The sequence below is a fragment of the Quercus suber genome, unplaced genomic scaffold (assembly GCF_002906115.3).
Source record: "Quercus suber isolate HL8 unplaced genomic scaffold, Cork oak 2.0 scaffold_270, whole genome shotgun sequence".
In the NCBI taxonomy this organism is placed as follows: domain Eukaryota; kingdom Viridiplantae; phylum Streptophyta; class Magnoliopsida; order Fagales; family Fagaceae; genus Quercus; species Quercus suber.
The window spans coordinates 720724-747296 of record NW_027069726.1 but is presented as its reverse complement, the minus strand read 5'-3'; the positions used below and the strand labels follow the sequence as shown (position 1 = coordinate 747296).

Sequence of the window (26573 nt, the reverse complement as noted above, 5' to 3'; positions counted from 1 at the left end):
ATGTGGAGGTGATGGCCTCAAAAGATATTTGCTACCTTCCCCGACGCCTCCTAAGTTATATCCAATTTCCAGTTCAGATACAACTTGGTGGGGTCTTTCCGCTAACATGAAGGTTACCTTGACCTCGGACTTTGTCGTCCTCGGACGTGTGTTATGCCGCTGTACATAATATCTACTCGTTTCTTTCACACCACCCATCTGATAAGAATAAAACTTTCTAGGCTGTCCTCGGATTACTAAGTGTTCTCGGATTGGGCCTTTGGGCCTCGAGCCCATTTCTGAGGATTACTATACCCTTTTAACTAACAGGCCCCACAATATATATACACACACACACTACAAAATTACTTCTAAAAAAAAAATACCTCACTACCTCATGTAAAAACTACTCATTCTTATCTCAAAATTTTCATTTTTTTTTTTAAATTCTTTAAAACATTCCAAAAATTTTGTTATCCAAATTCTATATATACAGTTATCACAAATCACCATCCATCCACACTAACGTATATCATCTTTTTTTTGTTTAAATCTTAAATTTTTTTTACTTATCATAATTCTTATCCCAATTAATAAATTCAAATGTCTTATTGGGTTTCAATTTCTTATGATTCTCTATCTCATTTTTAAACATTATTCACGTTACTTTACCTCTTTCTTAAAAAAAATAAAATAAAATATATACACGGTTATTTATATATCACTTTTAAATATTATAACACTAAACCAAAAAAAACAAATAATAAAAAAAAAAAAAAACGTATTATTTCACACACAAAGCGCATGTGATTAGTCTAGTTTTATATTAATTGAATGTGATTCAAAATATCTAGTTGTTACTACTTTACATGCTTGGAGATCGAAAATCCTAAAAATAAAAATAAAAATGTATAAACCCACCATAAAAAAATGACACAGCTTATAGCACATAGTAGCTAGATGCTTTACTTTTGAATCATATTCAAATCTCTTGAATCGTAAAACTTTTTTTGTTTAGTTTAACCCTTTTTTTCTAAATAATTACAATAATACGAGATGGATGATTCAAAATCTCATAACTGTCACATTCAAAAAAAAAAAAACTTAAATGAACTAAAAAGTTCTTAGTCTTTTTAAATGTTATGTTTATTTATTTATTTATTTATTTATTTTTTAGACCACATAGACGAGGACCATGCAGAAACATAATTTACGAAGGGTTACTCATTTTATTAAAAATTTTAAATTTTAAAATTTTAAAAATCCCATTACCTGGCTCTCTCGACTCTAGGGTAGTAAAAATTCCACAGTGATCGCTGACCATCAAAAGTTTACCTGCTGCACCTGCAAAATTTCATGGCATGAAATGTCTAATTCCTATTTGTATTTGTTATTTATCTGAATTCAAATACATCAATTATCTTTATAAAAAAATATATAAAATTACTTTTTTCCAAAAAATGATAAAAGAGTAATATTATCTCACATACAAAAAAAGAAAAATAGTTATTCTCACCACTCATTTGTATTCAAATGTCTAATTCCTATCTCTATTTGTTATTTATTTGCATTCAAATACTTCAATTATCTTTACAAAAAAATATATATATATATATATAAAAAAAACCACTACCTCACGTAAAAAATACTCATTCTTATCCTGAAATTTCTATGTTTTTTTTTTAATTCTTTAAAGCATTCCAAAATTTTTGTTATCCAATCTATATAATTATCACAAATCTTCATCCATCTATACTAATGTATATCATCTTTCTTTTGTTTAAATCTCAATTTTTTTTTACTTATTATAATTCTTATCTCAATCAATAAATTAAAATGTCTCATTGGGTTTCAACTTCTTACGGTTCTTTATCTTATTTTTAAATATTATTTTACGTCACCTTACTTCTTTCCTAAAAAAAAATACACATTTACTTATATATCACTTTTAAATATTATAACACTAAACTAAAAAAACAAATACTCCAATAAAAAGGAGCATCATTACATGCAAAGGGCGTGGGATGGGTCTAGTTTTATATTAATTGAATGTGATTCAAAATATCTAGTTGTTACTAATTTACATGCTTAGAGATCGAAAATCCTAAAAATAAAAATAAAAATGTATAAACCCACCATCAAAAAAATGACACACGTATAGCACATGGTAGATACTTTACTTTTGAATCATGCATATTCAAATTTCCTGAATGGTAAACCTTTTTTGTTTAGTTTAACTTTTTTTTAATAATTACAATAATATGAGACGGATGATTCAAAATCTCATAATTGTCACATTAAAAAAAAAAAAAAACTCTGTAAATCATAATTGAACTAAAAAGTTCTTAGTCTTTTTAAATGTTATGTTTATTTATTATTATTATTATTAGACCAAATAGGCAAGGACTATGCAGAAACATTTTTTAAGAAGGGTTGCTCATTTTATAAAATATAAAAAATAAAAATAATCCCATACCTGCTCTCTCAACTCTAGAGTAGTAAAACTACCACGGTGATCGATGACCATCAAAAGTTTACCTGCTGCACCCGCGAAATTTCATGGCATGAATTGTACTTGTGGTTGTTGTACCCAAGTTATCCACTATCACCCTCACAAAATCATAAGTTAAAATAATAATAATAATAAGTTCCATAAAAAGAACAAAGAAAATTAATTAATCTAAACATTAATAATTCTTTTCTTTTTTTGTAAAAAAAAAAAAATTACATTAATAATTCATCATTTCATGTGCCTACACTCTTCAGAAAAAAGAATAGAGAAAATAATTGATAAAAACGTGAACAATTCATCATTCATGTGGCAGGACTCTTCATGTATTGTGTCATTGTATAATGATTCGGTCCTGCAGATGATATTCATCAAACTATTTCATGTGGCTGTACTCTTCAGCACATTCTGAGGAACATGGTTGACGGAATGTATCGTGTCCTTGGATGTTGATTCGGTGCTGCAGATAATATTCATCAAACTTCGTTTATGCTATGAACAAAATATCCAAAATAAATTCATTCAAATGCACAAGATCATAGAAAATATTATATAATTAAAAGCTAAAGGTTTTGCTATGCAGCAATTGCTTGGGTTATGTGGCAATTACTGTTTACAAGTATGCAACAAAACATTTTCCTAATAAAAATAAATTTATTCAAATGCGCATGCTTATATAATTGCTGTATACAAGTATGCAGCAAAACTTTTCCCTTAAATAAACTGATAAATAAAAATATAAAATAAATAAACTCATATCCAACCACAAATTCTATACATAATTACAATATAAAAGATTCTATATATAATCACAATTTGAAATACATACCTTGAATCACAAACTTCTTTGAATTTATCAACCATGTTCTCATAGTCCGAATGGTGAAAAGGAAATCCCTCCGATGGAGGTTGAACATTTAATTTCCCGTCAATATATAATCCTTTTTCATTGATAGGAATGTTCAAATGCTGTTGATAAATCGAAACGGTATTACTGGTTGTAGTTATGTCTGATTGTAATTGTGAAGGAGGTAAATAGTCAGACTTTTGTTGGTATTGGCACTGACCCTTGAGATTAGTTATATATTGTGAAATACTTAAATAGTCTGCTGCAGCCTTTTGTTGGGGTTGGCACTGGCTCTGGAGATAAGTTATATCTAATGGCAATTGCGAAGGAGGTGAATGTGAATAGTGCTTTTTGATCCTATCCTTGTAAATCCTTACAAGATCTGGGAGCAGACTTTGAAGCTCTCCTGTGGCTTCTTGTAACCGTAACTGTAGTTGCTGCACAATACCATAACAACCCGTATTTGGAAATTTTGCCCACATCTCGGACTCATATTTGACGGATCTCATTGCCTTTTCACGGTCTGCAGGGTGTACTTGTTTTAGTATTTTCATTATGTTGGATACACCAAACAAACGGTGTGCATATTGAAATGACTTGAACTCCTCAGCAGGAAAAAATGGTGCCAATGGGCAATCTTTTCCACACTTTCTCCGTTGATATTTGCATGCGGCACAAGCACTCTTCGTAGTCAAAGTCATTTGAGATATGAAAACAAACACTAGAAGTGACGAGAATACCATTAATATCATCAAGATCTTGTTGGAAGATGCCATCATTGACAACTGATAATAAATCGATGTAGTTTTGTTAACCAAGAACGTAGTTTCCATGTAATTGTTAACCATGAGCTGGGAACAGAAAGACCCGGTAAAGATTCGCAAATTTCAGATTCAGAAAATTGGATCTTGTTTTGAACTTTGAACTTTGAACCTCAAAGTATTTGATAGATATTAATTGTTTTACACCCACACGGTATTAATTCAGTTAATCTAAAATGACAGATGAAAAGCCTTAATAGTATTTCATTTTCCATTTTCAAAACGAGCGCAGGAAATGACATGTCATTTTTTAAACACAAAACATTTATTATTATTGCTTATGTGTCACCATTTGCATTTATTGTTACTTTAATTTGTATTAAACATGTCATTTTTTACACTCATTAAGTTGACTTTTTTTTGGTGCAAAAAAAAATAATAATAAGTTGACTTTTTTATTTTAGTCAAATAGGTATTATTCATAAATATTTTTTCAATCATTTACAACAAACTTGCATGCACAGATAGTACTAAAAAATTTAGCTTTTAACAATTTAAAAATTATTTTATTTATTTTAACACATCATTTTATAATATGCTTGTAATTAAAAGTTTTTTTTTTTATCTCTTCATTTAAATATTTTTTTTTATCACTTTATTCTTGTAATTAAAAGTTTTTTTTTTTATCTCTTCATTTAAATATTTTTTTTTATCACTTTATGCTACGGTAATGAGAAAAGATGATCCCATAAAATAAATTAATATTTTTTTCAAGCACTTTGTGCTACAGTAAACAGTTTGTATAAATTTTTAACTTTACCATCATCAATGTAATAAGTTTTTTTGTGTTTTAAATACTAAGAAAGCATTTTAGCTATTTTAGCACCAACAATATGAATGCTCTAAAGTACTAATAAAATTTAACTCCAACTAAAAGTCTTAATTAGATATAGTTATCCAGCACTACTATTCTTTTAATTTCAAAATATAAGACTCCGGCATGATAGACAAGTGACAACAACTATGCTGGTGGTGGATTAGTTTTCTTTACTTTTCCAACACTTCTAGAGACATCCAGAATGACCAGGTCATTGTCTCGTTAATAATTTTTTTTTTTTTCCACAAAAATCTCTAGAATTTGTTGCTCACTATACATGCATTATTGATTAGGTTTCTTTCCCCTTTTTTTTTCATTTTTATCCTTCTAAACTATATAGTTGATCTTTATCCTTTACACCATATATTAATTTAATTCTTAATTTTTTAATTGTGTCAATTTGGTCTCTAATCTTTCAATGTTATTCTAATTTAGTCTCTTCCATTATCCTCTTGGATAGAGGATAAAAAATTAGACGTGTCAAACGGTATAATAAAAAATACTAATTTTTCATGCCACAATAATTGCCAATTGTACTGCCAGATAAAAAATAATTTTTTTATTTAAAAAAAAAAAAAAAAACCCCAAAATTTATGTTCAAACCCTCAAGTAATCACTGTGTTTTCACGCTTACCAATCCGATTAAATCGATGGTTTTTCTTATTTGTTTCCGATTTTTTCTGTGTTTTGGATTGGTTTGAAAATGGCTTTGGTTTTGGTTTTATTGGAAATTTTGCAGCGACCCACAATAGTTGATGTGTTAAGCGAGTTGATGAAGTTCATTGCGCCTCTTTGGATAGTGTTCTTGTCGGGGTTTTGTTGGGTGGGCATGTAAGCCCAGATGGGCCAATGTTTTGACCAAAGATACTTTTCCTACTTCACCAATTACCACAACACAATCCACGTGTTTCACATTTGTTCCAATTCCAAGCTTGAATTCTTCGAGGTTTCAGTTCCCCAATTGCTGCTATCCAATCTCATTCTAGGTTTTTTAGGGGTTTTCAATGTCTATGAGTGAATTGACAACTTTGCATATTATTTGTTTTGATAGTTTTGCTTTGGATTGGGTTGTAGAATTTCGATTAATAGTTGAATTAAAGAGTTGGGTTGTTTCTAAAATTTCAATTTCTTTACTTCTGTTGATTTGAAATTTCTTTTCTTTTTTCTTTCTTTTTTTTGTTGATAAAATGTTGGTTTGAAATTTCTAATCTCACGTGTAAAAAATATTTGGGTTTATTTATTTATTTTTAATCTAACATGGTGGTAGAGTTGACAATTAATGTAGCATGAAAAATCATCTTTTATTACTTTATTTGACACATCAAATTTTTCCATCAAATCCACAATAGTTGATGTGTTAAGCGAGTTGATGAAGTTCATTGCGCCTCTTTGGATAGTGTTCTTGTCGGGGTTTTGTTGGGTGGGCATGTAAGCCCAGATGGGCCAATGTTTTGACCAAAGATACTTTTCCTACTTCACCAATTACCACAACACAATCCACGTGTTTCACATTTGTTCCAATTCCAAGCTTGAATTCTTCGAGGTTTCAGTTCCCCAATTGCTGCTATCCAATCTCATTCTAGGTTTTTTAGGGGTTTTCAATGTCTATGAGTGAATTGACAACTTTGCATATTATTTGTTTTGATAGTTTTGCTTTGGATTGGGTTGTAGAATTTCGATTAATAGTTGAATTAAAGAGTTGGGTTGTTTCTAAAATTTCAATTTCTTTACTTCTGTTGATTTGAAATTTCTTTTCTTTTTTCTTTCTTTTTTTTGTTGATAAAATGTTGGTTTGAAATTTCTAATCTCACGTGTAAAAAATATTTGGGTTTATTTATTTATTTTTAATCTAACATGGTGGTAGAGTTGACAATTAATGTAGCATGAAAAATCATCTTTTATTACTTTATTTGACACATCAAATTTTTCCATCAAAGGGGATAACCACAGAGACCAAATTGACACAACACTAAAAAGCTAGGAGTCAAATTGACACAATTAAAATGTTAAAAACTAAATTGATATATGGAGCAAAGGATAAGGATCAACTATATAATTTACCCTATATTTTATTATGTCAATTAGGTTTCCTTTATCTAGATATTGCTTTATCTTATTATTGCTTGTAGTTTTTTATACATATAAAACAATTTTTCATAACATCAAGGATGAAAATAAATTAATTTAGATTGAGATGCAAAATACCTTTTTTTTTAAAAAAGTTTCTCCGAGCAAATGGGGAAAATCTCTCGCAAGGCAAAAAGCCCTCCGAGCAAATTTCAAGCCACCACTCCCAATAATCCACGAATCAAGAACAAGCGGTTATAAGTATAAGGAATTTTACCACTATCCTAGACTATCCCAAAATACCAACTTACAGTTGAACCTTTGCTCCAATCCCTAATTGGACTTGATCTTGTAAAAGACTTCTTCGTTTGCACTAATCCTAGTACGTGACTAACTCCAAGCTACTAATTGATTTTTTTTTTTTTTTTTTTTTTTGCAAAGTTCTTCACTTTTAAAGCACGTTGAAGATCTGGAAGCACTTGGTTACAAAACCTAAAGCGCACAAAACGCAGTAACTCCTCACAAAGTGTATATGAGTTCTCTAATTGAATCTCTAGGTTTTTGAGAATGAAACCCTAGCAATCCAAGTCATCATGAGCCAAGATTCAAATTTGAAAATTCTAAAATCGTAGAGCTCGATAGATCGGGCTTGTGTCAAGAATTATTCATTAAGTCTCGATAGATGCTAATGTCGAGCTAGTGTCGAGCTTCATTGAATTAACTTTTCTTCACTTGTTTCTTAGTTCAATCTTTATGGTTTTAAAGATACCACTTGTTATGTTTGTGTAACATACTTCTTAATACATTAAACACATCTTAGATCTACCTAATTGCAAGTGCATTTTATCAAAGAATATGCCAATACATAGAACATATGACCATAACATAAATTACCATAAGAAAATAATTTGCTGCAAACTAAGTTGTAGCAACTCTTATAAAAATGCATACATGTAAATACCTTAAATAAACACCTGTCCAAACTTATATTTAAATGAAAACTTTGTTGTCAAAATTGAATTGTTCAGCAAATGGCCACTTGATATATGTGCATTTTGTAGAAGTTGCTACAACTTAATTTGCAGCAAATCATTGCTCATTACCTTATATCTTAAAATTTTAATCTATCAGCTAGAGCGGTCCAACTAGTATATAAAGAAGTTATAGCTAGTGCTTGACAAACAAACAAACCAAGCTCTCGTACCCATAAAAAGTAGAGCCTATTGCAAGGGCCCTAGTGAAAATATATAGAAGAATTGGAATAGAGTTCCGATATAGGATCACGTACTCTTATCTACACCATATATTAGCGGAACTTAACACGTCATTTTTTTATAAATGAAATATAGAGTAGAGATAATTAAGATTACTTGCTTTCTTGCTAAGATAATTATCATTTATTCCATAAAAAAATTATCATTTATCCTATATAATAATCAAATTTTTAATTCCAAAACTGAATACATTAAGAGTTCATCCACGGACAAAATTGGGAAATGCCCTGTTTGAGCAAAAAAATAGCATTGTGCCATTTTTTCCAAACTAAATAGGGAAATGCCCTTCTTTTGTAACTCGATTTTCTCAAAATCGAGTTATTAAAAAAAAAAAAATTTCTGGAGCCTTCTAGTGGCGTTTTTAGGGACCTATAGTGACATTTTCAAGACCTATAGTGACGTTTTGTAACTCAACCTCCATAAAATCGAGTTATAGGCAATTTTTTTAATTTTTTTTTTACCTATAACTCGATTTCATATAAATCGAGTTAAAAAAACGCCACTATAGATCCTAAAAACATCACTATAGGCTCCTAAAAAACGCTGTTATAGGGCCTAAATCGATTTTGAGAAACTCGATTTTCAAAAGAAGGGTATTTTCCTATTTAGTTTGGAAAAAATGGCATAATGCTACTTTTTTTGCTCAAACAGGGCATTTCCCAATTTTGTCCGTTCATCCACATCATAAATACACTAGGATATAATTCTCCAAGATAATCCCTACTAGGATATAATTTTCCAAGATAATCCTTAGACCATTCATATCCGGATGAGGATTAGATCCAGTATTCCTGGACTTGTTGAAATGTGGACACTTAACAAGTAGGGGCCGCTCCACATTGAGGCCGTGGTGGTCCTATGACCACTCTGGTTATAGATTAAGACTATAATTCCACTTTTTTTTTTTTTTTATGTGAATTTTAACAAATTCATCATTGGCTTACATTTTCTTCTTATATTCTTCATACTTTCAAAATTTCAATAAGATCAAAAATCAATAACTATGTCATCAATTAAATGTTTACATTTTGAATTTTTGTAGTCTAAAATTATAGATAAAAAATAAGTTTACGAATCGAATAGAAAATAACATTCCATTGGCATGAAATTTGACATGTGTTTTAAAAATATATATATATATATATAATAAAATAAAAAAACATACCATTCAATGGTTATATTTTCAAAATATGTAATAATATTAATTTGTTTAGTAAGCTACAATTAAGTTTGTTGCCAAATTTTGGTCCCCTTAACAACATATTAGGCCCTTACAAACAAAAAGGAAAAGTTCAAGAAAATTTTTATTGAACTAAAATTTTGAAAGAGATTTAACTTGCCGTATTGATAATAAGAAATTATCATGCAACAATTTCAAAATAAGAAAACTTATAAAATGAATTTGCTTTTTTTTTTTTTTTGTCAATATATAAACTTCTCTTTTTATTTGATTTTGTATAATTTAAGTTTCAAAACGATTACCCTGAAAAAATTCCTAGAGCCACCACTGTTAACCAGTGTTTGATTCGTGTTTGCATTTTAACAAGTCTACTGGTCTAGTACTGTAATGCTTAGAATCCTTAGACCCAAGTCAGTTCCCGTCAGTTCTTTCAAATTGGCTTTTTACTTTTTAGCCAATTTAGTCAAAACTATAGCAAAAAATCAAAAACAAAAAACAAAAAACAAAAGACCACCAGACTGTTTTTTATTTTTGTGTCTGTTATTTTCCTTGTTCTTTCTCTTTTTCTTTATTGTTGCATAGGCAGGAAGCTAGAATGTAACGATCCAACGCACAATAGAAGTAACGGGTAAAGTGAATTTCTTGTTTTATTTGGATGACCTTTACAAGATGTTTTCTTTTTGTTCCTTTGTTTAATCCGCTTGTAGACTTTTTAAAACTGATAGGTTTCCTCCATTTTTTAACATATCTGTTTCATAAGTAATCTTATTATAATTCTTTTTCACCGTAAATATAATTGTAAAAGAAATATTCAAATATCTCCAATTTTTTTTTTATATATAACTAAACTTTTTTATAAATTTCATAACCTAAAACAGATGAAAGTTGAAACAGCCAACAATTGTGTATTTAATGTCTATACTGAGTAATGCTGGTACACATAAAATAACATAATTTGTATCGCAACTCATCCAAACAGTGAGCAGTGGGTATATGCCAGATACCACACAAGCTTAGGAGACTTTTAACCGTTCAACGCACAAATGAAATCCTAAAGCTTGTGCTCATTTCACATTGGTCAATAAGGATAAAAAAATAAATAATAATAATAATAATAAACTGATTCAAGCTTCGCGAGCTAATCTCAGACTTGACAACCAAGTAAACTTCTTTCTTTTTTTTTCTTTTTTTTCTTTTTTTAAACATTTCCTCAACCTTTGAAAATTGCGATCAGATTTTACATTCACTTCCTCTGTTCCTCATACCATTTGTCTTTCAACCTCCAAGAAAGGACAAAGCACCATGGAGTTCTTTAAGGACGCCACAGCTGTAAGACTCAGGAGTCACTTCTGCAAGTACCTAGTAGCTGAAGACGACGAAGAAAAAGTACGGCAGAGGAGCAGCGGGGCCTCAAACAGAGCGTTTTGGACCATCGAGTTTGTGGAAGAAAACAGCAACCTTATCCGCTTGAAAAGCTGCCATGGCAAGTACCTCAAGGCCTCAGACGAACCATTTTTACTAGGGATGACAGGGAACAAAGTGTTGCAAGCTATGCCAGTATCAGAAAATGATAGTTCTATCGAGTGGGAGCCTAGAAAAGATGGTGTTTACTTGAAATTGAGGACAAAAAGTGGGAATTATCTGCGAGGCAATGGTGGCACGCCCCCTTGGAGGAACACGGTCACACATGATTTGCCCTCTAGGACTGCAACGCAGGATTGGATTCTTTGGGAGGTGGATATGGACATAACAAGAGATCGTTCGTTTTTATCATCATTTTCAATGAACTCTTCGGTTGTGGAGGATTCTGAGGGGTCTGAGTGTTCTGAAACAAGCATGCCATCAGCTATCTCTATAGATGCTGACATTGCTAGTGAAAGAAAGGTACGAGCTTTCAAAAAATTTTGATAATTCACTCATTGGGGTGGGAGTTTGAATCCTAGACGTTTTTTTTTAAAACATTAGAAAGTGTTAGTAATGGTCACTTCATGGATTGCAGACAATCCATTAAGGAGGTTTTTTCTTAGGTGCTTAAACTACTGTGTAAGTAATTTTTTTTGGTCTATAATTCACTTAAAAAATCTGGGTAATTAAATATGATCACCATCGAAATTATTTGTTGGAGTTAATTTTAGTTTTGAAATTATGCACCATGGAGAAACGAATATGATAGCCTTAGATGCATCATGCATATATGATCCCTCAACATTAAATTTCTACGGAAGTGTGAAGTCTATTAATACCAATTTCATTATATCATTATATTGATCTAACAAATTGATAAGTTTGACTTTTAGGATTGAGTTAAATAAATCTCATTGTTTCGTACTCATGTCAATTGGATAGCTCATAATCGTGCTTTTGTTTGTCTTTGTAAAGAACGAAGAAGGATCTGGTAATTCCAAGAAATCTGATGAGGATGAAATCATAAAACTTGGTGCTCAGGTTGCCGAGTACCAGAGAAGAGAAAAAATGTTTTGGCTTTGGTTGGTGTTGTGCTGGGTCATATGTGGGTTGCTCATATTTTTATTTTTATGTACAGTAATGTCTGGTTCAACAACGGAACAATATTTGTTTTATCTTAAGCTGAAGGGGTTTGGCTTTGGTAACGTTGATGCTAGGTTCAATTGGTCAAAAACTGCTAGGGGTGTTGTGGTGTGATGATTCATGCTTGTTCGGTATGGGTGTTGCTAAGTCTTGTAATGCATAGCAAGTTGCATTAAAGAATATAGTCAATGGAAGTTGCTTATGTGAGTTTTATAATGCAAGCTATTACATCTTTTTTTTATTTTTTATTTTGTTAATTGTTCAGGTTGTCCTCTAACTTTGTGAATTTTGTTAATAGCACTGTATTGAATTTTAATTGCTCTTTATTCAAACTTATTCATATGTATATATGGACAAAACATAATAGATAAGTATAATTTATACTTTAAAACATGTCTTTCACATAATTTATTGTAGGGTAAATTACAAAGTTGATCTCTATTTTTTACACCATATTTCAATTTGATCCATAATCTTTCAATTGTGTCAATTTGGTCTCTAATCTTTTAATGTCGTGACAATTTAGTCTTTGCCGTTATCTTTTGAATGGAAATTGCTGACATAGCAAACGACCCAAATAAAAATAAAAAACATTTGCCACATCAATGGACACTTGTACTGCCACATCATTTGACAACCAAAATCCCTAACTCAACTCCATTTATTCTTCCCCTCTCTCGTTAGTCACCACCAACCAAACCCATCTCCATCTCTTCTCCCTCATCCTCTAAGAAGTTGCAGACACCAGCGAGAGCAACCTAAGAATAATTGATTGAAATATTTATCTTATGTTACCTAGCAAAGATACAGAAGTCATGTCAGTCGGTGAAAAAGTATGGAACTTTAGAAGTCTAGGACCACATAAGACTTTCACCATATCCTAATATTCCCACCAAATTCTAAAATCAACCATATAAAAATGAAATAAAACCCAAAACACATTACCTGGTGGGTTCAGAAAAAACAAAGGAAGAGTTCCTAAGTCTGTGACTATGGATACCGCCACAGCCAAATTTGCTTTAGTTTCGTCTATCATTTTGTTTTAACAACAGCAATCTACCGACTGCTCTACAGTTAGCTTGTAAGGTAGATTGCCATTCAGTTGTTCCCTTCTTTGGTTGGTAGAGAGTTAGGAGAGAGAGGGGGGAAAGGAGATGAAGATAGTTAGGAATTTTATTAGAGTTTAGGAATTTTGATTGTCGTGTTTCAAATTTAATTTGTTTTTTTTAATTAAAAAAAAAACTGACATGGCAAATAAATAATTTTTTATTTAGACTGTTTGTCATGTCAATAATTTTCATCTAAAAAATAACGACAGAAACTAAATTGAACATAAAACTGAAAATACATATTTCTTTCATAATGTCATGTGTAATTATCTGTTAAATTATATTAATTAAAATTAATATTCTTTGACAATTTTAAATTAAGTTCTATTTGTTCAATAAATTCAAATTTACACAATAGATTATAATTTTTTTTTTTTTTTTTTTTTTTTTCATTATAATAATAGTATTAAATAACATCTATCAAAAAAAAAAAATAGTATTAAATAACACAACATTCATACAAATCAACTCCTTCCATATACATTAAATAATAAATGTTACTTTTATATGTCTTAATATATACAATGCAGTAAAAGAGAAATATAATAATAAAAAAACTGAATGAAAATTTTTTTTATTTTTTTTATGTATGGATGGGAAAGTAGAACATGTTACAAACTTTTAACCAACATAGCATCTTCTTCTTGTTTATCTAAAGTCTATATATATATAACATATAATATTATATATACTCTTTTTTTTTAAGAAACACATATACTTAAATTGAGCCTTATACAGTCACACTTATGAGCGACGGTTATGTATCATCTTATGCTGTATAATAAAAGTTGATTCTAGAAACCACAATTAAGCCAAGTTGATATCCTACCTAATTGTCACATGTAATGCTTTTTAATTATAGTTTTACTTAGAGTTAGCAATTCGTGTTCATGTGTCGAGTTCGTGTTATGTCGACTAATAAATATTCAACTATATGGGCCAACACTAATCTGACACGTTTATTAAATAGGTCAAAATTCCTCAACCCTAACACGACCTATTTATTAAATGGGTCAGTTGGGTCGACCCATTTATTAGATTCTATAAAAGTGAAAAATAATACAAATTTTAGTATTAACCAAATTAATCTAAAAAAAATCAAAAAAATTAATTTTTTTAAACATAAAATTTAGAATTAATGAGTAAATGCATCACAAATAATTATTTAAAATTAAAATATATCTTAATATCACAAATAATCAATCACAATATGTTAAAGAAAATAAACCACAACAACTAATAAGTTCATATACCTAGGGTTTAAATGATATATTGATAAAATATCATTTAATTAAACGGGTCAGACAAGTCAAATGGGTTCCAAAGGTTGAACACTAACTCGACTCGTTTATTAAACGAGTTAGTTGTGTTAATTCGAATATGACACAAACCCATTAAGTCTCAACTCATATAACCTGTTAATTTCGTATCGTGTTTGCGGGTTGTGTCATATTTTGTCACCCCTAGTTTTACTATTAACTTATTTATTCTTATCAACTTTTGCTTATTATTATCAACTTTAAATTAAAAATAAAAATAAAAATTATCCACTTTTTATTAACAGCTTTTTATTTTATTTATTTCTATAATACATGACGTATTTTTTTCCCTATCGAAATAGTGGAAGATTTTAATTAACAAAACTAACAGTAAAACCTAGGAATAGAATTTGGGTTCAAGAAGTTGTGATTATGTCAAGTAAATATCTTATATAATTATCATGTGTGCTGCTTTTAATTATGATTTTACAATTAACTTATTTGTTTTTATCAAATTTTATTTTTTTATAGAAATAGACAAATATTTTATTAACAACAGTAACAACATGACATCATGGCAGGAATAGTAGGTTTAAAGACTATACTAATAGTATTTTATTAAATGCCTCTAGGTTTTTCTAAGTAAAACAACAATATAGCAGATATAAGATTACACTAAGGGCATGTTTGGTAAACTGTAATAGGCACTGTAATATAATAGTTATTCTTATAGTTTAATTATTCCTTAATTTCGTTATGTTTTTATTACAATGAATAATCATTCCTTATGAATAGCTATTCTTCAAAATGAGGAAGAATAACTATTCATCTTTAAAATGATTGTACTAGCTATTCCTTAGTAAGTACAATAGTTTATTTCCAAATAAACAAACTTTCCATATAAATCTAACAATTATAAAAATAAAAAATAACTTATATTTCTCTTAAATTTAAAAAAATAACAATTTTTAAGGAGATATAATTGTATGAGTAAGATATTTCCTAAAATAATCTTAAGTTTGATTCTAATGTTATAACTCACAACCAAACTTATGAATATGTTTAGTTATTACATTACAACACATTTTATTTCTAGTAATAAAGATTATAATTCATATCGTAATTCTCATTCAGCGTACCGAACATACCCTAATAATATTTTATATGTCGTAGGTGTTTCATCACAATTAGTTTTGATTTCCATTTGATTCTACATCCTCTAAATTAGTTTTATACCGAATTATAGATATAAACCCTATCAAACAAATTAAAATAACAAATGTTATTAGAACCACTCACTAATCTTTACTTTAATTAGCTAAGGCGCAACAGTAGGAATTGTGTGCTTAAGTTTTATTGTGAGAAACACACGGTACAGCTAATATGTTTAGAATTTAGTATTTCATAGTGTAATCTTACATACATGGCAATTTTTATAACAATTTTTACGATAGTTGAATCTGCAACTAATCAATTGATTCTTATATAACTTCACAACTAACATTATTTTATCATCTACTATTACTAATTTATCATTTCAAAAGTTGTAAAATATTTTGTGAAAACTATTTTCGCTCTAGAATTATTCTACATCATAAATCAAACGCTTCCTTTAGCAATGAGATCTCAAAGGCATTTGTTTCTTCATTAATTCTCTGCCCCAAATCGATGATGCTCTAATCTAGCGCAATTCAACATTATAATTTTGTCTAATAGCAAGTTGGGTTTTTTTTTTTTTTTTCAAATTCACAGTAAGTTGGTTTTCAAGTGTTTGTTATCTTAACTGTTCTTATATATTGTAGCTTTTGTAACCCCCCATAACAACATTTCCTCTAGCTAACTTGACTCTTTTTCTTTCTGCCAAGCACATCTACCACATTTCCCAATCTCTCTAACACACATTGGTTATCATTAGCTTCTTTAAAACAAATTAGTTACATATTTTACAATCTCTTTAATTTAATTTACGTACGTAGAATATTTGATCCTATTCATTTAGAGTGCTATGGAACTTTTTCAAAATGCCCAAGTAGTACGTCTCCGAGGCCACCACGACAAGTTCCTATTTGCCGATGATGATGAAAAATCTGTAAGCCAAGATCCCAATGGTTCGGTCAAGAATGCTAGATGGACCTTGGAGATGGTTAAAAATGCCAATGTTTTACGTTTCAAAAGCTGTTATGGTAAGTACTTAACAGCCTCCAAAATGCCATTTCTATTAGGAATGACAGGCAAGAAAGTGCTACAAACATTTCCAAAAAGATTGGATTCCTCGGTTGAATGGGAACCCATTAGAGAAGGATTCCAGGTCAAGCTCAAGACACGTTATGGCCAATACTTGCGTGGAAATGGGGGTGTGCCGCTGTGGCGGAACTCGATCACACATGATATTCGACATAGTACTGCAACATCGAATTGGGTTCTGTGGGATGTGGATATCGTAGAGATTCAAAGACATTCTCCACTACCTCGACCAATGTCACAAGGCGCTATTCGAACCGGTTCCTTAGCTTTAGAAGCAAGCTCCAAAATTAAACTCCTTTACCCTAAATCAAGAGAAGAAGTTTGATTTAGATTGACATAGGACAAGGAAAAATTTGTTACACGTATAATGTATTTATCGTGGATTTTTTTTTAGTTACAACAACGAGAGAAGGGGATTCAAACACTGATTTTCCTAATAGAGAAGAACAAGTTACGTTACACTATTAAAAGGCTCTTGGCACCTCTATGGTCTGTTGAACTAGAGTTTCAATTTTTTTTCATGCATTTAGAATTGTTGAAGAAAGGAAAATGAGATTGTGTTAGAAATTGCAAGGTGATTTAATAAGTTATTTGAATGACTATTTAGGTAGAAGTAAATATATGTATGGTTTTAGGGTCTTAATAGATAAAAGAAAAGACTTAATTTGGGACTGTCAGGAAGAAGGAAAATAAAGAAATTTATGATGTTTAAGGACGGTATGAATTGTATCACAAGAAGAAAAAGTGCTAGAAAAAGGAAAGGGAGAATAGAAAGGGAGAACAAAACGATAAGAACAACAATTAATCAATTTTATTACTTCTTTGAGTACATTCACAAATATGCATAAGAATTTTTATTGTACTAGCATTTTAACTCTTAGTTTGACCCAAAAAAAAACTGAAAATCTAATAAAAGACTAACTTAAACTCAAAGAAAATAAAACCTAGGAACTAAAAGTACCACCTTCTCAAAAAACTAAAGTACCAAAATAACATTAAATAGCAAGAATTGAAAGAATTATAGATCTTCCCCCCTTAATTCAGTATTGTCATGACTTGTTAAATGAAAACATTACTTTTTTTTAGAAGAAAATAGAAGCACAACTTAAAAAGTGTTTTAAGCCTAGGACATATTTAATTAGACCTTTAAAATCACAACTTTTATATCAATTTTTTGTAGACCCACGCCATGATTGGTATATATAATTATTTTGAGATATGGTCTAATGTATAATTTATTCTCTAAATTTTATTATAAATAACTAGTTGTGGGGCCTATGAGCCTCACAGCCTCGGCCCGCCACGAAACAGGCCCAAGGCCCAGGCCGAGGAGCATAGGCCATTTTTTGTTGGTGTTGTTAGGCTAAATTGGGGGAAGCCTCTTTTCCCAATCCACACCGAGGACCACCTCATCCTCGGCCTGACGAGGGGGATTTTAGGGAGACTAACCCCAAAGTAAGCTGTCATTCTCACATTTAATGCATTCAACTAACCCCCCCTGGCCGCATTAATGGGGAGGTAACCCCTTGGCAGGATAACGTTGATCAGAGTGAACCACTTGAGTACCGATAAGCCTCTGATGGGACGGATGGCCAGATAAGAAGGCAAATAGATGATCAACAGATGGAAAGAGGGGATAGGGAGATGAAAACTATAAAAGAAAAGTAAGTAAGGTGAGGGAAGGAGGGAGAACGATAAGGCCTCCTCGGCCCGGCCGAGGAGCATCTCCCTCCTTGAAAGAGAAACTCTTAGCACTTTTCTTAGTTGCAAGAAAATTCATGCTTGGTGATTGACGGCCAGCACCTAAACCTTTCGCCCCACTCTCTATAAATTTATTGTTTGGGCTTATTAGGGTGAAAACCCGTCACTCAGGGTCAATCCAAATCGAGTCCCTACAGTACCCATTAACCAAACCCATAATACAAAACACTTTTATTATACCTTTTTTTTTTTGGTGTCATTTCTCAAGCTAAAAGTTTTTTTTTTTTTTATAATTTTTTATCAATTTTGTTACAAAAAGTACCTATACTACTATTTAAGGGTTTTCCCTATTTGGAATCCATATTTTTTAAGTTCAAAATGCCCCTACACCCCTATGTTTAAGTACAGACAAAACTAAAAGATAATTCGGTAAAAATACAACTCTAACTTTCATTAAAATATTGCCTAAAAAATAAGGTCACTCTCCTATTAATTTTTCAATTACTTTATCCACTTATAAATTAGATTCTCAAAATAAAAATAATATGTAAAAAATAAATTCATAGGTTTTTCTTTTGCTATAAAATAGGACCACTAGACCCAACGTTTTCATTTTTTTTCCCCTTTATCAAGACTTAAACGTCTCTCTCTCTCTCTCTCTCTCTCTCTCTCTCTCTCTCTCTCTCTCTCACAATTTCCTTTCTTCTAAATTCTAATCTCATGTTTTTTTTTTCCAAATCTCTTCTTCTTTATTTTTGAATTATTAAAAAAATGTGATTTTTAATGTGTTCCATTTTTTTTCTTTTCCATGATTTATTTATTCATTTATGTTGGTGTTTGAATTGTTTTCTCTTCACATCTGTTTGTACTACTCCCCCCCCCCCCTCCCCCCCATTTTAATGAATGTATTTTCTATGTCCAAAATAAAAATTACTATGCGTATAATTTAATTGGATATAAGAGAGAAACGTCTCAATTTGAGATAAACAAAAAATTATAACACTAAACCTAAAAAGATCTCATCGCATGTATTACAACTATATTTAGTTAAAACTCTTTGCTGCAAAACTGTACAGATTATATTTTTACTTTCTACACAAATCCCGAACTGGCTTCATAAATCATCTCATCCATACTGTCTTTAATTAAAAATAAATAAATCATCTTATCCATATAGCTCAATCTTTTTATAGAAGTTCTTTAACTATTTTTTGTTTTTGTTTTTTACAAGTTCTTTAATCTTAATCTACAAAGAGAAAATTTTTTGGGGGATTAACATTCCATACAAAATTCATTATTTTTAATGCCAATTGTCTCAAACGCGTTTGACAACAGTACATTAGGCAGGAGGGGTGAGGTGGGTCTTGATTTGATCTTCCAATGATAAATTTAACAATTTTTGTAAAATTTATGCTTATTTTAGCATAAAAACTTACTGTTTTTATTTTATATAACCAATTTTGAAAAATACACATTAAATTATTTATTTTATTAAAATATAAGTTTTTTTTTAAAAAAATTGTTTTTTCCTCTTTTTGCATCACAAACACCGTTCACTCTTTTCTTCCATTATTGAGAAATGCAAGAAAAGAAAAAAAAAAAAAAAAAACCAATAGTCATGTAAATTTGCACGATTATTGCAGGCTTGTGACTAGAATTAATATTGGACAAAAAATGCATTATTTTAGACAAACTGATGTAAGTGATTTTTAGGGTTGAATAGCCAAAATTTTGCATTTATATAATTTTGCATGCATTGGTGCCAGTGCTATAACATTATTATTAGTTTTTTCCTCTTTTTTGGTTAAAGCTTATTGATTTACTGTAATCTACAGGTTATATTTATTTGGCAATTTGAGGCCATCTTTGATGGCACAAGTTGAAGTAGAAATGGGCCATATTCAAAATCTATAAAATACAACCCAGATTATATAATAAGGCTATTTTGTCAACATAATAATTGCACTGGGCTGGCTCATTGGGCCTCTTTATCATTGTTTTAGCAACTTAAAAACCTGAAAATATTTCAAAAAACCAGTCAAAACCTCCGGTTCAACTATGAAAACCGAGAACCGGACCGGTTCTGAGGGAACCAAAAAAACGGTGCCGTATTGCTTCTTACTAAACGACATCGATCTAATGTAGGGTTTGGCATAAAACTACGCCGTTTCTTCCTGCATAGGAAACGGCGTCGTTAAGCAAAACCCTAAACCCCACCTTATTCAACGTTGATTCAGTTTCTTTGTTCTGAGTTCTGAGAGAGACCCATTATTCCAAACCAATTTACCATTCAAACTCACTCATTCTCTGTGTGTTTGTGTGTGAAATTTCAAAAGTATGAGGAAGCTGAAGTATCATGAGAAGAAGCTGTTGAAGAAGGTGAATTTTTTGGAGTGGAAGAAAGAAGATGGGCACAGAGAAGCCTTTGTAATGCAAAGGTACCATGCTACTCACCGCGACGATTACAAGAGGTATTCGGGTTTGTGCCGTATGGTGCAGAAGCTAGTCAACGTTTTGATGAAGATGGACCACAATGACCCTTCTCGGATTCAATTCACTGATTTACTACTCGAAAAGCTGTGAGTTCTCTTTTTCTTTAAAAAGAAAAATGGGGCTTTTGTTTATCATTTTTTTTTTTGTAAATTTTGTGCCTTGCAATTTGTTCATATTGGTTTGTTAGTTGTTGATATGCTCCATGTTTAGATTATGTACTTGTTACATTTGAGATGTGAGTGAAATTAGAGGAGTGGACCAGATACGGACACGGGACAGGGTATGGATACAGACACGGGTACAACACTGTGACACGAATAATTTTTGAAAAATTAAAAATTATAATATAAAATGGTGGTACGACACGTCGTACGAGAAGGATATGACACGGGTATGGCACCCTGAATGAAAATGAAGTGTCGGTGCGTCCTAGCTATTTGTTATTGTTTTAATCAATATGATTAAAAAATTTAATAAAAATAGTCTGGTAAAATCCATTATTGTGTACACTGATTTGAATTTGGCATGGTTTACGGTTTTTTTGCTTTTAACTTGTAGTATAAGTTATAATACCGAATGGCAAATCCTTGAAATAACCCAAGAGGTAGCATAATTGAATGGGGACTATGCCTTGTGAAGCAGAGGTCAATAGTTCAAATTTCTCTTCCTCCTCCTCCCCTTAGGGCCAAAACTTATATTAAAAAAAAAAGGCATATTGTTAAACATGATTAACTTATAAGTGTGCATGATTAGCCCAATGGTCCAAATCACCGTGAAGTTATTGACATTATTTGTCCTCCCCCACCTAAAGGGGGAATTTTTTTTTTTTTTTATGTTATTGATGTAATAAATTTAAATAGTTATATGTGCTTGATCAGATTATCCCATCCGTCAGTGGTAATATACTGGAAATTTCTGTTTAGTTGAGGGGAATGCATATATTTTTTTGCTGATTTAGAAATTTCTTCTAAAAGGCTATTTATGTGACATCCATGAAAGCATCTCTTAGCTGTGTTATCAACTTCTATCATGTTTCCCATTTCTCCTCTTGGGGTTGTACATTTGCACCACAGCAGCCTCAGGGTATGAAGGCAGATTAATCACCTAACCATCACTGTTTTAGGTGGGCTTTTAAGTGTCCTCTTTGTAATGCAGAAGGCGTCTTGAGCTGTCTAAGCAATATCTTTCCTTCAGTTTTTAGAACTCCTTTTACATCGTCATAGTTTTTTAGGCAATGGTGCCAAAGTCTTTAATATCTGATCTGTGTTGATATATGGTACGGTTAATCTAGCAGCTCTTAGGGACTGATAACCATAGATTATAGATCACAAAAATTCCAATCACTGTGTGGCTTGATTGATGCTGTCATCATCAAACTCTAGTGTGCCAATGAGCTCCAGTCTGATGGCACACCTTTCCCACAAGAATAAGGTGAAGGATGTGGTTATGAGATCAAATCCAATCAGATTAATGTGCAACTTACCAATCTAAAAATAAAAATGATTGAACTTCCATATGAATATTATCTAAATATTTTGGGCCTTTTTGTCTGTGTTTATGTTTTTTTCCAAGGATTGAATGTTTAATTGGAGGGTATTGAGAACTATAGTTCTGACTAAGATTATCCTTATCTGGATGGTAATACGTTCTCATTTGAGTTGTCACTCATTATTGAAGGGTTTCTGTTGACTGTTATGTGTGTGTTTTCTCAATGACAGGTACAACATTGGTGTACTACCATCCAAGCACAACGCTGATGTTCTAAAAGTGTGTGAACGTGTAACAGTGTCATCCTTCTTTAGGTAAGCAAAAGCTTCTGAAAATAAAAATATCTTTCTGCTTAGTTTTAGGACAGCTCTCCCTCACCTTAAAAGTAAGGGAAGGTGTAGTTACATGTTTTATTCGCATAGGGAGTCTCCACCACGAATATAGGAAAAAAAAAAAGTTATGCTATTAGCTATGCTGTTCATCTACTATACCCCGTGTATTTTATTTTTTTACATTTAATAAAACTTATCTTATATAAAAAAAACAGTCATGCTATTCATTTTCACTATTGTTGCTGCAGATTGAACCCTTAATTAAGTGTACATGTTATTTATTTTTTTTTTTTTCTCGAGAGTGGATTTTAGTAACTCCTCAATCAAGAGAACTTGGATAAGTATAAACTTGCTGGTATTAATTATAATTATTAATTAAAGGACAGATTACAATGGATTTCGGGAGTAATCATGATTGAGACTCAATAAACAATAATAGTTAAATACAATGCAATTGACTTTTAAAATAAAAAGGTTGTATATTGAAATTGATTCTAAGTTTCAAACAACTTCTGCCAATGGCCTTTGGGCCATGTGGCACACCCACCCTATTAGTATAGGGTGTTGAGAAAGAATGAGGGTTCGCTAGTCTTTACCAAACAATCAATAAATTACAAAATATTTACTAGTCCTAGGATATAAGAAAAAGAAAGATTGTTGATATTGTGAAGACTTGTATTGCACTTTCTTAGTGGCACTCACTATTCTGGTCACATTGGAATGTTGTATCATAAGCCACATTACATTGGGCAGAGAGTTCATCTTGAGACGATGCCTGTTCACATTAAATAAATAAAGAGATGATGCGTGTTTACATTGCATGGCTTATTAGAATGTGTGGATTATATCTCATGCAATTCACAATTCTTAGAAGAATGGCCTAATCCCATGAAGCCCACCATTGGTGAGTGCTCATGCATGATCTCAAGCAACCTTGAGACTTTTGTCTGATTTTGAGAGTGTAAATACTAAATAGAAAGGATTTAGAATAAGGCCATTATAAGTTTCTTGTAAGGTCATGCTCTTGAAAGGGATGTTGTGTATCTGTCCTTGTAGGCGTAGGCTCTCAACTGTTTTGGTGCGAATGAAGTTTTGTGAGCACTTGAAAGAAGCTATCACATACATTGAGCAAGGGCATGTTCGAGTGGGTCCAGAGACGGTTACTGACCCAGCATTCCTTGTAACTAGGAACATGGAAGACTTCATTACATGGGTAGATTCATCCAAGATAAAGAGAAAGGTGCAGGAGTACAATGATCAGTTGGACGACTATGATGCAATGACCTGAGTGTAGCACTGGATTTTGTCTAAGTTGGTAGTGATCTTTGAACAATGCGATTTTTCATTTGAAAATTTTTCCTGTCTTCATAACTTCTGATTATGATGTATAGAAGAATTTGGTTACTGGAGATAGTGATCATATATCAGATTTTGCAAAGATACTTGATGTTCACAGATATTAATTAATGCATACAATTGCGATATATGTAAAATGCAATCAGCATAACAATGTTCTTTTTCCTCAGTGTATCTTCTCTATTACAGATATTGGCATTGGACTTGTGAAGCAAAAACATCCATAAGAGCCATTGTTAACCATTGTCATTAGGGCGTGGGCATATTCTGATATGTTTGGTGATGCAATATGTTGAAATTGCTAGACACCAAATTCAGTATCATCTCACAGGCTCACAGCAGGTCACATAAATGACTGGCCCAAATGATGTGAACAGCTTTGGGCTGGTCCAAAGCTGTTCATATAAGGTCATATATGAACAGCTTTGGACTCTAAAGTTTGTTTACCATTTATTTGAGAGCGAGACTTATTATTATAAATTGTTAAGAATCATGGTAAAAGATGTAATGAATATTTAGGAAATTAATTTCAATTACGTAAATTGTTAACATGAACCGAGCCCCATTTAGCAATAATATGCCTCGTGAATCTCCTAAAGATACTTGTTAAATCAAATGCAAATCAACAACTTAATAACTGAGAAAACGCTCTAACAATGGGAAATGGAACACTTGTTACGAAAATTGTTAACATGAACCGAGCCTCATTTAGCAATAATATGCCTCATGAATCTCTTAAAGATACTTGTTAAATCAAATGCAAATCAACAACTTAATAACTGGGAAAACGCTCTAACAATGGGAAAGGACCACTTGTTACAAAACTCCCAAAATTTACTGCATTTAACATCTTCATGGCAAATTTTAAGTGAGCAAACCAAGCAACTATTTATCAACATTAATAAGAAACGTACACAACACATTAGTGAAGTTGCAGAAGTAGCCATCACTACTTCCGAGGAAAAAAATCCAAATTTGACTTCCAAACACTCTTTGGGAAGCATCCACCATTTTCAATTTTGTTCAAGTTATGCTCAGTAACTCAACTAAATAGTTATGCTCAGTAACTCACCTTAGCTTTTAAGGTTGAAATATGTTCCTTAAAATTTAGTCAATTTATAATCACGCCATTGTGCCAAAAAAGAAAAACTTTCTCTAATACAAAAGAAAACAAAAGAGAAAGTTAAATAAAAGCAAGCACGCAAGATACCTATACTTGCTTACTTAGATTTATATACTTCTCTCTCTCTCTCTCTCTCTCTCTCTCTCTCTCTATATATATATATATATATAGTGTTTTATCCATGTCTAGACTTCTTCCTAACTTTTTTTTTAATTTTTTTATTTAAATTTAACATGTCCATACTAGCATTTTATTTTCTCATTGAATTATGAGATTCTTTACTCCTCTATGTCTAGGATATTCACACCTAAGATAGCTTACACAATATATAGGACTAGAGTGTATTACATTTTAAGGTTGAAATATGTTTCTTATTAATTCATCAAATTTTGATCATGAAGAAAAACTTTTTCCAACACAAAAGAAAACAAAAGAGAAAATTAAAAGAAAAACAAGTAGACAAAACACTTATGCTTGCTTACTTAGATTTATATACTTCTTATTCTGTTTTCTCTAATATCTTCACACACACACGCCAAAAGAAAAAGTTAAAGAGAAACAAGTGTGCCCAAAAAGTTAAAGAAAATTAAGTAGGCAAGGTATTTATGATTGCTTACTTAGATTTATATACTTGTTATGTTTTCCTTAATCTCTTCACAAATCACACACATCAAAAGAGAATTAAAAAAAAAACAAGTGTGTGCAAAAAATTAAAGAAAAGTAAGTAGGCAAGTCACTGCATATTTACTTTAATGCATACAATTGCAATATATGCAAAATGAAATCTGCATAACAACGTTTTTTTTCCTCAATATATATTCTCTATTACAGATATTGGTATTGGACTTGTGAAGCAAAACCATCCATAGGAGCCATTGTCATTAGGGCGTGGCCATATTCTGATATGTTTGGTGATGTAAAATGTTGAAATTGCTAGACACCAAATTCAGTATCATCTCACAGGCTCACAGCAGGTCACATAACTACATAAGTGACTGGCTCAAGTGATGTGACTATTGTGAATATGTGAATTCTACAGTGTCCTACTACCACTCTTGATTATAAGGTCATATATGAACAGCTTTGGACTCGTGAAAAATTTGTTAATCATTTATTTGAGAGCGAGACTTGCTATTATAAATTGTTAAGAATCACGTAAAAGATGTCATTGATATTTAGGAATTAACATAAACCCAACCTCGTTTAGCAATAATATACTCACGAATCAAATGCAAATCAACAGCTTAATAACTGGGAAAATGCTCAACAATGGGAAATGGACCACTTGTTACGAACTCCCAAAATTTACTGCATCTACGTGACAAATTTTAAGTGAGCAAACCAATCAACTATTTATGAACAGTAATAGAAAACACACACAAATCAAACTTTTTCTAATACAAAAGAAAATAAAAGAGAAAATTAAA

At 31.2% G+C, this 26573-nt stretch overlaps 4 protein-coding genes across 4 annotated transcripts in view; 3 read left to right on the top strand and 1 right to left on the bottom strand.

Moving 5' to 3' along the window:
* LOC111997599 (LOB domain-containing protein 22) overlaps positions 1 to 4111 on the bottom strand; it is a 12088-nt gene extending 7977 nt beyond the window's left edge. The window contains exon 1 of the mRNA XM_065781542.1: positions 3318 to 4111. Coding sequence (XP_065637614.1) covers positions 3318 to 4111 — 794 coding nt within the window. The remainder of the gene's footprint in view (positions 1 to 3317) is intronic.
* A 6552-nt stretch (positions 4112 to 10663) lies between these two features.
* Positions 10664 to 12282, top strand: LOC111997591 (uncharacterized). The gene is made up of 2 exons (XM_024029700.2): positions 10664 to 11378; positions 11874 to 12282. The coding sequence occupies exons 1-2, from the start codon at positions 10797 to 10799 to the stop codon at positions 12153 to 12155; spliced, it is 864 nt and encodes a 287-aa protein (XP_023885468.2). The 5' UTR covers positions 10664 to 10796; the 3' UTR covers positions 12156 to 12282.
* Positions 12283 to 16226: 3944 nt separating this feature from the next.
* On the top strand, positions 16227 to 16978 carry LOC111997600 (uncharacterized). Its single transcript, XM_024029710.2, has one exon. The coding sequence runs from the start codon at positions 16415 to 16417 to the stop codon at positions 16976 to 16978; it is 564 nt and encodes a 187-aa protein (XP_023885478.2). The 5' UTR covers positions 16227 to 16414.
* Positions 16979 to 20545: 3567 nt separating this feature from the next.
* On the top strand, positions 20546 to 24211 carry LOC112023861 (uncharacterized). The gene is made up of 3 exons (XM_024056486.2): positions 20546 to 20933; positions 22566 to 22649; positions 23724 to 24211. The coding sequence occupies exons 1-3, from the start codon at positions 20692 to 20694 to the stop codon at positions 23953 to 23955; spliced, it is 558 nt and encodes a 185-aa protein (XP_023912254.1). The 5' UTR covers positions 20546 to 20691; the 3' UTR covers positions 23956 to 24211.
* The last annotated feature ends 2362 nt before the right edge of the window (positions 24212 to 26573 follow it).